Below are 14,754 nucleotides of genomic sequence, written 5' to 3'. Positions count from 1 at the left end.
TACCAAGCTTTAACAAAGCCAAGGTATTGGGACATTTTTACATCCAGGTAAGGTCCTTTTGATGTGATCAAATTGTCAGCATTGCCATTTCAAAAAGAGTGTGAGATGAAACCTGTTTTTCAGCGCAGAGTTCATGTAGTTTTATTTAATATATTCCTATGTACATTTATACTATTTCCCTGGGGATGAAACCAACCAACCACAAGTCAAACCAAAGTCTCATTGGGAAATAATGGCCCCTTTCAGTGACCATACAGCAAATTCTATTGGAGGATTATTCCATGGAGGCATGAGTCAGACCATTGAAACATCAAATTTAAGGCAAAAAGGGAAATGTACTGTAAGGCCTCTGGTAATATCTGCATCTGCTAGTAGCAGAACTATGGGGAATGTCTTTGTCCAGATGTGTCTGAGTTTAACTGATGATTGCACATGTCTATCTTTACATTCTTGGGGTGTCAATGTCCAGTTGACTGATGCAGGACGATGCTTTAAAGACCAGCCATGTAATAATTGTTAGAGGGGTGTATGTTTTCTTATAGCTGGATGTGCTAACCAGTCTTCTCCAATTTCACTGTTAGGATGCACAGAAAGACTCAGTTGTCTACAGAGAAATCCATATGGGTTGCCCATAGAGTTATGTACCACCTTTAAAAAAAGGTCAAAAGCATATCATATGAACAGTGACTCGTATCAGCCCAAAGTATCAGTTACAACGGCATTGCTTCAAAACACAAGCCCTTCCAGCTCAACTGACTGCATCCTTTACCATGCCTGTTGCATGTTCATGTGTATTTGGGGCAATGCCTTCTGGGTCGCCCTGAAATATGCCTATTGTAGGGCAATGGACAGGAATAGCATGATCTCATATTATATGTATGAGAAGAATCTGGTGGTCAAGCAAGTATTCTAGAACATTGGGTTCACAATAGCCTAATTTAAACCTTGCTCTAACATGTGAGTTGTATGATCCAATCACTCTTATTAAGGTTAGTCATGTCTACTAGAGCTGGGACGATAAATGGTCAGTTTCGATAATTTTCAGTTTATCGAGGACATTTTACTGATAACGATAAGTAGCCTTTACTAGAGGAATGTGAAGTTGTAATGAAATAGGCCTGTCTGCTAATATTGCTAATGGGACAATTGATAACATTCAAAGTTGTAGGGGTAGTTGAAAGGGTAAAATAATTACTGGTGCTTATACATTTCATTCAACGTATCATTCAATTTATCTTTATCGTGATAATATAGTCAATTTATCATAACATAGATTTTTGTCCATATCGCCCAGCTCTAGTTTCTGTATTGTTACCAGATTAGCTGATGCCTCCCTGTATGCTAAGTATTTGAGAGATATTCTTTCAAAATAATATGAATTAAATGTTTCTTTACATTAATTACTGATGTCATAAGTCACTTGTGCTACCTGGCAATGATTTTAGAGGCTGGTATAAAGATTTAAATGGTTTGACCATCCATATCTGCTTTCACTTCATTGATATCCAGACACAGTGCGTGCCTTACTACCTCCGGAGGGGGTCAGGAAGATCTGATCACAATGTGTCTTTTAATAGTCTACACCCATCTGAAAATGTGGGCACAATCAGAATGTGGACCAGATCAGGACTTGGGGCACATGTTAGTACCAGGTATAAACAGGGCTATAGACAGTCTGATGCCTCATTCATTCCCTACCAGAGCAATCTGTATGGATTGCGAGGACCCCACTTCACCATGATGGTCCTCCCTCCCAATACACCCCTCACACTGTCTTCCTTGCTGTCCCTGGATCACGCCAGAAATGTAATGACCGTTCAACCAAGATCCCATTTGTATAAACAATTTGCTATGATCATCATGTGCTTTGAAAATGTTTCTACCCGTATGTCTCATCACAGGGCACCTAGACATTTTGTGAGTGTGTTAGCACGAGGTTCTGTCTCTGCTGCTGCATGTGCCTGCTTAACTGATTGTCAATGCATTGTGGCATTCTTTCTATATGGTGGATCTGCTGCTGTGGCATGATTGTGGGTAATATTGCACCTTCTCACTAACATTTCAGTACTCCGTGGTCCATTACAGTCATAGTTCTACACAGTTTTGAAACAGGTAAACATCATTTGCATGAATAAACCTAAGATTAATCACCTTAACTTATTAATCAACATTATTGAACAAATCTTAACTCTACTGTATGTTCCTTCTTTCCAAAGCATATTTTTACAAATATCTACAGCCTTTTCAGAGGCTTCAACAAATAACTCCCAACTGAACCTAAATAGTATTGTCTACGTGCTCAATAACATTGAATGCCTCATTTACAGCTCAGGTATTGATTGACTTTCAAAATACACTATATATACAAAAGTATGTGGACACCCCTTCAAATTAGTGGCTGAAATAGCCAAACCCATAGCTGACAGGTGTAGAAAATTGAGTAAACAGCCATGCAATCTCCATAGACAAACATTGACAAGTCAGTTCGTCAAATTTCTGCCCTGCTAGAGCTGCTCCGGTCAACTGTAAGTGCTGTTATTGTGAAGGGGAAACGTAAAGGAGCGACAACGACTCAGCCGCGAAGTGGTAGGCCACACAAGCTCACAGAACGGTGCCGCCGAGTGCTGAAGCGTGTAGAGCGTAAAAATTGTCTGTCCTCGATTGCAACACTCACTACCAACGTCAGGACAAGAACTGTTCGTCGGGAGCTTCATGAAATACTTTTCCATGGCTGAGCAGCCATACATAAGCCTAAAATCACCATGCCCAATGCCAAGCGTCAGCTGGAGTGGTGTAAAGCTCACCGCCATTGGACTCTGGAGCAGTGGAAACGCATTCTCTGGAGTGATGAATCACGCTTCACTATCTGGCAGTCCGACGGACGAATCTGGGTTTGGCGGATGCCAGGAGAACGCTAACTGCCCAAATGCATAGTGCCAACTGTAAAGTTTGGTGGAGGAGTAATAATGGTCTGGGGCTGTTTTTCATGGTTTGGGATCGGCCCCTTAGGAAATCTTAACGCTACAGCATACAATGACATTCTAGACGATTCTGTGCTTCCAACTTCGTGGCAACAGTTTAGGGAAGGCCCTTTCCTGTTTCAGCATGACAATGCCCCCGTGCACAAAGCAAGGTCCATATAGAAATGGTTTGTTGAGATCGGTGTGGAAGAAATTGACTGGCCTGCACAGAGCCCTAAACTCAACCCCATTGAACACCTTTGGGATGAATTCGAACGCCGACTGCGAGCCAGGCCTAATCGCCCAACATTAGTGCCCGACCTCACTAATGCTCTTGTGGCTGAATGGACGCAATGTTCCAACAGTTAAGTGGGAAGCCTTCCCAGAACAATGGAGGCTATTATAGCAGCAAAGGGGGGACCAACTCCATATCAATGCCCACGATTTTGGAATGAGATGTTTGACGAGCAGGTGTCAACATACATTTGGTCATGTAGTGTATATCATAATAAACATATGACACATTAAGATAGCAGATACATTAACACAAATCTTGCCATTTGCATGTTCAGTCGATGTGGTAGAAATGCAATACAATGCAAGGCAAATACCCCTGCTGTGTATTGGCTGCTGCGGATGATTGCATGAGATACAAACATAAAAAATGAAACACTATGTAGTTAGAACTAAAACAATTGTTTTTCTGTTCACAAAAAATGAATATATACATTTATATCTATGTATCCTGTTAAATAATAATGAAAATGTGTATCCTGAATGTGTATCTCCTAAGTGTGAAGAGGATATTAGAGAATTGCCCCTTGGTAGGCCTGACCTCAGCTCTCCATACAATATTATATACAAGCCTCGGTTATCTTCAACTATACAATCAATCAATCCAAACAAGGTCCACAGAGCAGTTTCAGTCTCTCAACAGTCATCTTCCATTCAGCTTCTCCCTTCACGTACAGTAGTAAATTGAGCATACTGCCTACTTTGGCACATCACCTTACAGTGATACAAGTTTTCCCTGCAAGTGATATACATAAATATACTTTGTTGTATAGGCAATGATTACAGTGGACTATAATGTAACATGTTCTGTATGATAAAACAGACAATGATTGGGGTCTCAACTGTAATCAAAGCGCAATTGGTATACAGACTTAAGAGTATTGCAGCTGCTGAAACACTGCTATAATTCTATTTTGGCTGTATGTGTGTGGTTCTGGAGACTGGAGACTGTGTCATGGTGCAGGGAGGATACAACCCACCTGCATAACCCAGGGTGGGAGATGGGGGACATGGATCTATCAGGAGTTAAACCAAACTGGCAGCATGAGGACGCTGGAGACCAGGAGACACACTGTGTATATCGATATGGTATTAAAGACATATATGATGAATATGATAAATAAAAACTAGAGCAATATGCAACTCAGAAACAGTCCAAGTCTCTTTCTTTAGGAGTCTCTTCCTATTGTTGGCCAGAGGTTTGTTTGTGTGTTGTGCATGCATGTTCCTTGCTTAAATAAGATGCTTCTTAAAAGGCTTTTCTCCATTGTATCAATGTCCGAAGAAAAAAGAGACATTGCCTCCGCCTGTTGTTGTTTTTGTTGATTCAGGTATATTGATGGTGTTGCTTTAATAAAGACTGGTTCGTAGCACCAAAGGTTTTCAATGCTGTATAGATGTGGTAAAGAGATCAATGGAATTTGACCAAAACATTGGAAACACCACGCACACAACCCCCCCTTCCCAATCTCCTCATTGTTGTCCATCAAAATTAACCTACATTTATGCTATTGTTTATACATTTATTTCACACAATGTTGGGGTAAAATTAAGCAATAAGGCCCGAGGGGGGTGTGGTACAGTTGAAATTGTAGTTTACATAGACTTACGTTGTAGTCATAAAAAACTTGTTTGTCAACCACTCCACAAATTTCTTGTTTAACAAACTATAGTTTTGGCAGGTCGGTTAGGACATCTACTTTGTGGATGACACAAGTAATTTTTCCAACAATTGTTTACAGACAGATTATTTCACTTATAATTCACTGTATCACAATTCCAGTGGGTCAGAAGTTTACATACACTAAGTTGACTGTCTTTAAACAGCTTGGAAAATTCCAGAAAATGATGTCATGGCTTTAGAAGCTTCTGATAGGCTAATTGACATCATTTGAGTCAATTGGAGGTGTACCTGTGGATGTATTTCAAGGCCAACCTTCAAATTCAGTGCCTCTTTGCTTGACATCATGGGACAATCAAAAGAAATCAGCCAAGATCTCAGAAAAAAAGTGTAGACCTCCACAAGTCTGGTTCATCCTCGGGAGCAATTTCCAAACTCCTGAAGGTACCACGTTCATCTGTACAAACAATAGTACGCAAGTATAAACACCATGGGACCACACAGCCATCGTACCGCTCAGGAAGGAGACGCGTTCTGTCTCCTAGAGATGAACGTACTTTGGTGTGTAAAGTGCGAATCAATCCCAGAACAACAGCAAAGGACCTTGTGAAGATGCTGGAGGAAACAAGTACAAAAGTATCTATATCCACAGTAAAACGAGTCCTATATCGACATAACCTGAAAAGCCGCTCAGCCATAAAAAAAAGCCAGACTACGGTTTGCAACTGCACATGGGGACAAAGTTTGTACTTTTTGGAGAAATGTCCTCTGGTCTGATGAAACAAAAATACAACTGTTTGGCCATAATGACCAGTGTTATGTTTGGAGGAAAAAGGGGGAGGCCTGCAAGCCGAAGAACACCATCCCAACCATGAAGCACAGGGGTGGCAGCATCATGTTGTGGGGGTGCTTTACTGCATGAGGCACTGGTGCACTTCACAAAATAGATGGCATCATCATGAGGGAGGAAAATTATGTGGATATATTGAAGCAACATCTCACGACATCAGTCAGGAAGTTAAAGCTTGGTCGCAAATGGGTCTTTGAAATGGACAAGCATACTTCCAAAGTTGTGGCAAAATGCCTTAAGGACAACAAAGTCAAGGTATTGGAGTGGCCATCACAAAGCCCTGACCTCAATCCTATAGACGATTGGTGGGCAGAACTGAAAAAGCATGTGCGAGCAAGGAGGCCTACAAACCTGACTCAGTTACACCAGCTCTGTCAGGAGGAATGGGCCAAAATTCACCCAACTTATTGTGGGAAGCTTGTGGAAGGCTACCCGAAACGTTTGACCCAAGTTAAACAATTTATAGGCAATGCTACCAAATACTAATTGAGTGTATGCAAACTTTTGACCCACTGGGAATGTGATGAAAGAAATAAAAGCTGAAATAAATCATTCTCTCTACTATTATTGTAACATTTCACATTCTTAAAATAAAGTGGTGATCCTAACTGACCTAAGACAGGGAATTTTTACTAGGAATAAATGTCAGGAATTGTGAAAAACTGAGTTTAAATGTATTTGGCTAAGGTGTATGTAAACTTACAACTTCAACTGTATATGGCCAATATACCACGGCTAAGGGCTGTTCTTATGCACGACGCAACGTGGAATGCCTGGACACAGTCCTTAGCCGTGGTATATTGGCCATATACCACAAACTCCTGAGGTGCCTTATTGCTATTATAAACTGGTTACCAACGTAATTAGAGCAGTTACAATAAATATTTTGTCTTACCCGTGGTATACAGTCTGATATACCGGGGTGGCAGGTAGCCTAGTGGGCCAGTAATCGAACGGTTGCTAGTTCGAATCCCCAAGCTGACAAGGTAAAAATCTGTCGTTCTGCCCCTGAACAAGGCAGTTTACCCACTGTAAATAAGAATTTGTTCTTTAACTGACTTGCCTAGTTAAATAAAGGTTAAATATACAAGGCTGTTAGCCAATCAGCATTCAGGTCTCAAACCACCCAGTTTATAATTTGGAGTATAATGCTTCTATGGGTGTCAACCCCAATACATGTTTATGTCATCGTCACCAAGCATTACACTTAAAAACTACTTAAATTACCACCAACGATTTCCATATGGCTAGCTTTACTACCAGCTATATGAACCGGAGTTAGCATTTATCAGATATTTATATATTATGCAGCTTATTTTTAATAGGTGCCAATGACGGCGTCCTTGCGCTTTCCCCAAGTTCCATTGACATGTTTACCGCATGTATTCTTTCATTCTTCTTCCTGTCTCTGTATTTAGAGCTTTGAAAACCTACGACCAGCATCCCACTCTCCCTTGTCTTTAAATTATTCTCTGGTCATCTCAATCTTCCTTTCTTGAATTTCTCTTTCTGCAGTTTTCCCCTTTCCTCATCACCTTTGTCCTTGCTCAATTTCATCCTCCTACTTTGGGTTGAACACCCCAGGCTCCAGCTTGGTGCTGCCACTGCGGCCCCAGCAGCCTGCTGTAATGCTCATGCTGCGCTGGGCTGGTCCAGGGCCATGCTGGCTGTGGCTGTCTGACTGGCTCTGTGTGCGCTCTGGTCTACTGTGGCCGCTGCCGCTGGGCAAGCTGGAGGTCGGCTGGGCGGAGATGGTGCGCAGCAGGTGGTTCCGCTTCCGTAGGAAGTCGCTGCTTGCACCCAGACCAAAGCTGCCTTTCCGTAGGACCATACGGGCACTGCTAGTCTTTGCTGGCCGGGAGCGCTGGTTGTACTCCAGCTGAGAGAGGTGGGTCGCATAGCCCTCTGTAATGAACTGTTGGGACAGGCAGGGAAAGAGACAGTCATATAATGTAATGAAGTGTTGCATATGGTGAACTAGAAGACCAGGACTAAACTAAAAAGTCAGTGCATGTTTATCGTACCTGGCACTGAGCTTGCATCTTCTTGGAGGATCGGCCAATAATGTAGATCTGGGAGGGAGAGAGGCCGATGGAGGTGTAGACCGCGATGTCTTTGGTAGAACCGTAACAAGCAAAGATCTTCATGTGAGCCTGTGGAACCAGCGAATCAAGTGTCATCGATAAATTCGGACCAAGAAAACGTACATCTCTTCAATCATCTCCTCTCCCTTCATTGTCTTCTGCACCATTCCCCTTAACCCTCACCTACTCCTGAACCTACCCCCAGCCTTTGTTACCCACTCCAGTACCCTCAACAAACCCACCACCCAACCCCCACTGCCATCCTCACCTCCATGAGTGACTTGAGGAAGTTGGCTTTGTGTCTGAGTGGGTCGTGGACCAGGCCATCACAGAAGGAGACGATGCCATGGGGGAAGTTATGCTGAGACAGCCACGCCACCACTCTCTGCTTCTGCATGTCTGGACGCCCCGTCACATAGACGATCAGATAGCCCAGGTCCTGCCAGTGCCTGGAAAGAAATCAAACGCTATAAGAAAGAGTGGAGAGAGTGCAACACAACGGGTTATAGAGACAGAAATCATTTTGGCAGATGCTTATAACTGTCCAATCCCAGGTGATGCCAGGTGCATGTTACCTGACCACATCGACTGCTCCGGCTCGAACTTTGGGATCGCTCCCCATGATGGACACGCTGGCAGCGAATGAGCCGTCTATACTGAACACAACAAACTCTGTCCCATGGGGAAGCACTGTCAGGTAGCTGTCTGCAAATGTGTGATCCCCCCTGTCGGTGATAGGACACAAAACAATTGGAAGATAGAGGAGAAGAGACAGAGACAATTGGAAAGAAATAAAGAGGCAGAGGAACAGAATAAAAAAAGAGATGTAAGTGTTTTTTGACAGAGTCACCTAAAACCCTCCAAAAACAGAGGGCACCATTTCTGAAGCCTCAGGACTGGATTGGCTGAAAGAGACCATAGAAGAGCATGCCATAGATGCCACTCACCTGACCACCAGTTTGACCGGATAGACGCCAACCCCCAGCCGTTTGCTCTCTGGGATGATGAAGGAAACGCGGCCACTGCCGTTAGTCAGCTCCGTGTCAAAGTACACCCAGTCTCCAGACGGGGGCTGGGTCATGATGTGGATGTCCACCTGTAAACATAATATATACTGTATATGCCATTTAGCAGACGCTTTTATCCAAAGCGACTTACAGTCAAGCGTGCATCCGTTTTACATATGGCTGGTCCCGGGAATCAAACCCATTACCCTGGCGTTACAAGCGCCATGCTCTACCAACTGAACTACAAAGGACCAACATAGAGATCGATACACAACCACTTTGAACACAAACACATTGAAGATGCACACATACATGTAGCATATTTTGAATTGAAAACAAATACAGATACGACTCATGGATGGAAGGATAAGTACATAGGGATAAGGTGGATGGAAGGATAAGTACATAGGGATAAGGTGGATGGAAGGATAAGTACATAGGGATAAGGTGGATGGAGGGATAAGTACATTTATATATAGGACTTTGTGTGTTACAAACCCACTGTTTGCATTGTTGTAATGGAAAATGATCATACTGATTGCTGAGAGAGAGAGCCTACCTTCTCCCCAGTCAGTGTGACCATGTCCAGAGGTCCGTACATGAAGCGGCCAGTCACGATCTGCAGCCCACCTTCTGTGAACACTGCATCGTTTACACGATGATTGGCTGTCACATTCTGTCCAAAAAATACACACACATGAATAGATTGAGACACAATTACAGTGTTAGCAAGAGTGAATCTCTTCAAGTGGTCAACACTGTTATAGCTGCAGCAGACTGTACCCTGATCTTGACGAGGGTTCTCTTCCTGAGCCACTTCTCCCGGGGTTTAGATGGAGTGAACTCTGACACCTCCTTACCATCCAGCTCCAGTATGCTGGAGTTTTCATGTCTCATAACCTAAAATAAACATATAGATGACACCACACATACTCACCATAGCCACACTAGTGTACATTTTAAAGGGGGCCAGAAGCACAGGCCATGGAAGATTATGGGGTGAGCTCACCTGTCGCAGCAGGAAGGACACTACATCAGTGGACTCCCAGTAGGATGCATGAAAGAGGTGCGGTAGTGCCACTGTGGGGAAGGCTGTCAGGGCATCAGGGCAGTACAAGGCAAAGTCCACACGCTTGGTGCCCCACCAACGGGCTGCGACTGCATGGTGAGAGGGGGTACATGGGTAGGGGTGGAGTGGCATGGTTGCATTGTGAGTAAGGCAGAGGGGCACAACATCCCAATACACACCCCTGGAAAAGTTCAACCATAAACCGTTTGGCTGTATTGAAGGCTGTACTCAATCATAAACCACTATCAAAGCCCAGATCGTCCACAGCAGTTCCTCAGCTATAAGGGAAGTAAGGCAGGAGTTGAAGATTGTTACTGTTGAAATACATATAGATAAGGAAGAGAACCATTGTTATGCAAGAATTACATTGTTAAAGTTGGTTCAAGACACGAGTCAACGTAAATAGCAACAAACCAGCAGTTATTTGTATTAAATATGAAGAAAAGGGATGATGGGATTATAAAGACATCTGTTCAATGATTTTGCCAAATAAAACTTCACTAAGTGGATTCACACTGGGACTGTCACTGATGAATTAATGTTTGCCTCCAGAACAGGCTAGGGCACAAATATCTGAATAACCATTTATTCTTGTGGACTGATCACAAATGTGCCTATGTTGAATGGTGTCAACTGTGAGGCAGAGACTGGGAAGTTGGGCAAGTAGCCTTCCTGCTATATCATTTGGATGATGGGTATGTTACACTTTTAAAGTCAAAATATCATCTCAGTATGTTGAGGGTCTCTCTTACCGGTCTGGTGTGTGAAGTTAATGGGACTGTGCTTTATTCAAAAAACATAGTCCACCAGGGAACAGGATCGTCATAGAAACAGAAAGGAATAAACCGAGAAAAGCTGAGAGAAATCTCTGGTAGACAAGAACAATGTTAAAAGGAGATTGATTGTCCAATATATTAGGATTTCCCATAAGAGAAGTCAGTAGTAGGCTGAGCCTGGATTTGGTACATAGTTGATAGGGTCCAGTGTTTTATAAGAATACCCTGATCCCCTTCTGCCTCAGTCCAGGGAGACCAGGTCATATATGGCATACTCCAGGCCAGTTGACAAGTGTCTCTCTAACTGACCAGAGCCACAGGGGCTCACACCTATGTTGGCTTCTGGGTCTCTATGTCTAGTTGTGGCCCATTTCCTGGATCTGTATTGGTAGTTCCTGGGACTGGGTCACTCCTTTCTTTTCTAGGGGACTTGAGGGGGCTTCTCAGGGAGAATTTGGTTTGGTTAATTTGGCATGTGAAAATGAATGATAGATCATGTCAAAAGGAATTGTTTTCATACTGTCGAGTACTGTATCTTATAGTGCAGTTAATTCCAGTTTGCAAACATGTAAAGTACTTCTGCTACAAGCTGCATTCACAACCTGAAACTGGCTTCAAAACAAAGTAATCAATTAAGTGTCCGACTGGTCCTCATATAAACTGAAAAGGAAGGTTAGAATTATCTTTGACAAAACCCATTTTCATACTTATTTTGTGTGTGTACATTCCGTTCTGTTGCATTTCTGAACAGCGACAAAAGCATTCCATGGCACTTGCTTTTGACAAGCAATGAGCAATTCTTTCAATGACTGGAAATGACCTCATCAACGCACTATTACAACTTCCCAACTGAGTAGAACGTTAGTAAATGTTTGAAAGCTGTGTTATGGGTCCTTATTTAGGACATATCCACTTCAGACAGAGATTACAAGGGAAAGCCAGACTTTGGGAGACATTCTTCTTTACATCAAACACAAAAGAAGCTTGGGCATCTGGGTAGACAGTGTGACAAGGTGCGAACAATGCAGGAATGAATCAGTGAAACAGGGTCTCTTTACATGCATTGCAAACACATTAAATAAATGCAGAACTCCTTTGCATTTACATTCAAACAATGGCTCAGAGTAGGACGAACACGCAGTGACAGGACGTGAGCTTTTGCTTCTTCAGTAGTCATGTTTTAATCTTCTGGCACATTGAATTTGAACAATGGATATGTCTGTGGTGATGTTATGCTCCCTCTCTGATGAAGGGGCTTAGAGCAGTGTAATCCATCACAGGTGTCGTAATGTGTTGGAGCTGAGCTAGCAGATAACTAAGTGGTTATTCTGTGAATGCAGGCACAACTGGGTCACTACAGAGCTGCTCGGAATCCGGCGCACTGAGTGATGTGTGCAGAGTGTGAGTAAGGTGGGTGAGAATCAGAGAGAGAGAAGATTGGGATGAGAATGAAGGAGTGAAGTGGAGTAGGACGAGCAAGAAAGGAGAAATAGAGAGAAAGACTAGAGAAGAGTGAAAGAGGAGTTGAGATAGAGCAGTGTGAGTGAGTGAGTGAGTGAGTGAGTGAGTGAGTGAGTGAGTGAGTGAGTGAGTGAGTGAGTGAGTGAGTGAGTGAGTGAGTGAGTGAGTGAGTGAGTGAGTGAGTGAGTAGACCAGAGAAGTGATTGACTGAAGGAGGAGTTGATATGGAGCAGTGTGTGAGTGAGTGAGTGTGTGAGTGAGTGAGTGAGTGAGTGAGTGAGTGAGTAGAGAAGCGATTCACTGAAGGAGGAGTTGAGATGGAGCAGTGTGTGTGTGAATGAGAGAGAGAGAGGAGAGAGAGAGAGATAGAGAAACTAGAGAAGAGATTGACTGAAAGAGGAGTTAATTGAGATGGAGCAGTGTGAGTGAGAGAGAGAGAGAGATACTTGTGGTAAGGAGAACACTTACTGTTGGCTATGTTGGTGGCAGTGTAACTGTCTGCCATTCCTGAGACCTGGCTGGCAACGCTGACCTCACTGGCCCTCCGCAGGCCCCGGCAGTGGGGGCCCGTAACGGGGGAGGAGGGGTACGAACTGTCCATGAAGACACCACCATGAGACTGAACAAAATCCGCTATTGAGCCGAAACAAGGATATCCCATTAGACATAGACAAGAGGAGAGGTGGATGAACAGGGAGGTAACAGGATGAGAAGGAAGGGGTTTGCATCCAAGAAATGTGATGGGCCAGGCCATGGTTTTAGTGGGTGTGAAACCAGCAGGAGCCAACGTCAGATTTCTGTGACAATCAGTGAGTGGTCAAATAGTGTTCTGATGAATACAACAGCATGTGAAAAGTGACATGTGTGGAATCTTTTACTCCATTGGTGGTCATATTACTATGTCTCAAAAGGTTTAATGTCTGTCAAATGATTAGCTGGATTATTATTAGCATGTATCACTAAGGTGATAACAGTTCCATTTAGTATGTGTAATCAACATGTAACAGAAAGGTCAGGAGATACTATATTGACCACAAGGATACACAATTACAATGCAAGGGGCAGGGTTCCATGTTTCAAGCAGACATCTGAGCAACACAGTCAGTATAGCTTCCAAGTCTCCGATTTGGCAAAATCACCCACTAGGAGAAGATAGTTCTCTAGTCACAGTGTTATGGCTTATATGGAAACATTTGCCTATCACCTTTACACACTCCCCAACGCTTGTATTTGTCGTTAAGGAGATGCTGCAGCAGCAAAGAAACCACATCACAACAATGAATGCAGGTAGTGGTACCATATTTTCATACCATTACAAAGAACATTAATAATTGATGGTAACAGCAAGCACAACACAGCAAAACAAGGACAGACTCTTCCAGGTCAAGGGTTCCTACAAGTACCTATCTGAATCATTCACTGTGGCAGCCATTGCTGTTTCTCTAAATCACTAAAATGCAAACAACAATAATGACTATTACATTTTGATTAGCAAAATTACCTCATTTTCGTAGAGATAGTGTAAACAGACAGGCTCTGAGAGCCATGCTAATGAGCTATAATAAAGGTAATGGACTGAATACTGCAGAAACAGGGCAGGACATGTCATGCAGGACATGTTTGACCTGGAACAGTCAGTAATGTGACCCCAACTCTTGACTGGGGTAACATTCTCACAGCATTTTCATGCACCAGTTTTGGTAAGGGTCTGAAAACATATACACACAGACACAGTCAGTGTGGAAAGGGAAGGTGGAACTGCAACTAACACAAAAATACACGTATACGACACAGAGGGAGAGACTTCCCCCCGAGAGGTGAAGAGGAGACGCTACACACACTCCAGAACAGCAGGTGTGGCCTTGAGGGAGCCCTCCTGCCAGTTTAGCACCGGCACAGGGATGCAGGTCTCGCTGATGGGCTCCTGACAGCGGAAAGAGAGGGAGGGCCCAGTATCGAGCAGGAGCTGAGGGTTACTCTGGACTGTCTCCACTAGAGGGGGAGGTGGGGGTTCAGAGGGGAGGGGGCAGGGGGGTCAGGGGAAGGGGGCAGGTTTTGCAGAGATGGGGAAGGAGGCCGAGAGAGGAGGAGAAAAGGAGACAATGAAGACACAGAAAAGACAGCAAAGGCGAGTCAAGCCCAGGAAATACTGCAGTAGCAGTAACAGGTTCTAGAGTACAGCTAAAGTGTGCAGTAGAAGGGTAATGCTGTTATTGGATTCTAATTCAGACTCGGCTGACTCTAACTCATATTTAAATGTACCTCAGCACACACTGATCAACGAACCAAAATTCATCTTTAAGACTTTCTCAATGCTGTACAGTAAACCTGAGGATATGGACTGACAGCTCATTAGATCAAAATGATCATTATATTACTTAACAATCTATTATATCATATCTAAGATAAAAAGAATCCCAGCTAGCACTTCCCTTGCTGCTCTTGCTGATTAAAGGATATCCATGAATGGAAAAGACTATCAGCAAAGGAGAGATTGAGTCTCAAGCATTACTTCTTGAATAGCAGAATAATAGTGTATCATTGAGCCCTACTTAAACAGAAAGGGTGCAGTGTAGCCTGTAAGGTTACTCTACTGTAAGGGCTAGCCAGCCACAACAGAAACCAGCAGCAC

At 43.4% G+C, this 14,754-nt stretch overlaps 1 protein-coding gene across 2 annotated transcripts in view; it reads right to left on the bottom strand.

The window, feature by feature from the left end:
- Positions 1–115: 115 nt before the first annotated feature.
- LOC106580355 (membrane-associated phosphatidylinositol transfer protein 2) overlaps positions 116–14,754 on the bottom strand; it is a 91,749-nt gene continuing 77,110 nt past the window's right edge. The window contains exons 16-25 of one of the 2 annotated variants that reach the window (XM_014161300.3): positions 13,962–14,114; positions 12,591–12,755; positions 9,826–9,974; positions 9,600–9,716; positions 9,376–9,492; positions 8,757–8,905; positions 8,385–8,534; positions 8,078–8,258; positions 7,750–7,878; positions 116–7,640 (exon numbers count right to left, since the gene is read on the bottom strand). In XM_014161300.3, coding sequence (XP_014016775.3) covers positions 7,287–7,640; positions 7,750–7,878; positions 8,078–8,258; positions 8,385–8,534; positions 8,757–8,905; positions 9,376–9,492; positions 9,600–9,716; positions 9,826–9,974; positions 12,591–12,755; positions 13,962–14,114 — 1,664 coding nt within the window. In that variant the 3' untranslated portion in view covers positions 116–7,286. The remainder of the gene's footprint in view (positions 7,641–7,749; positions 7,879–8,077; positions 8,259–8,384; positions 8,535–8,756; positions 8,906–9,375; positions 9,493–9,599; positions 9,717–9,825; positions 9,975–12,590; positions 12,756–13,961; positions 14,115–14,754) is intronic. The other variant, XM_014161302.3, reaches the window with a different exon arrangement.

The sequence above is a fragment of the Salmo salar genome, chromosome 20, assembly GCF_965601325.2.
Source record: "Salmo salar chromosome 20, fSalSal1, whole genome shotgun sequence".
NCBI classification, from domain to species: Eukaryota; Metazoa; Chordata; class Actinopteri; order Salmoniformes; family Salmonidae; genus Salmo; species Salmo salar.
This window is presented reverse-complemented; position numbering and strand designations above follow the sequence as displayed.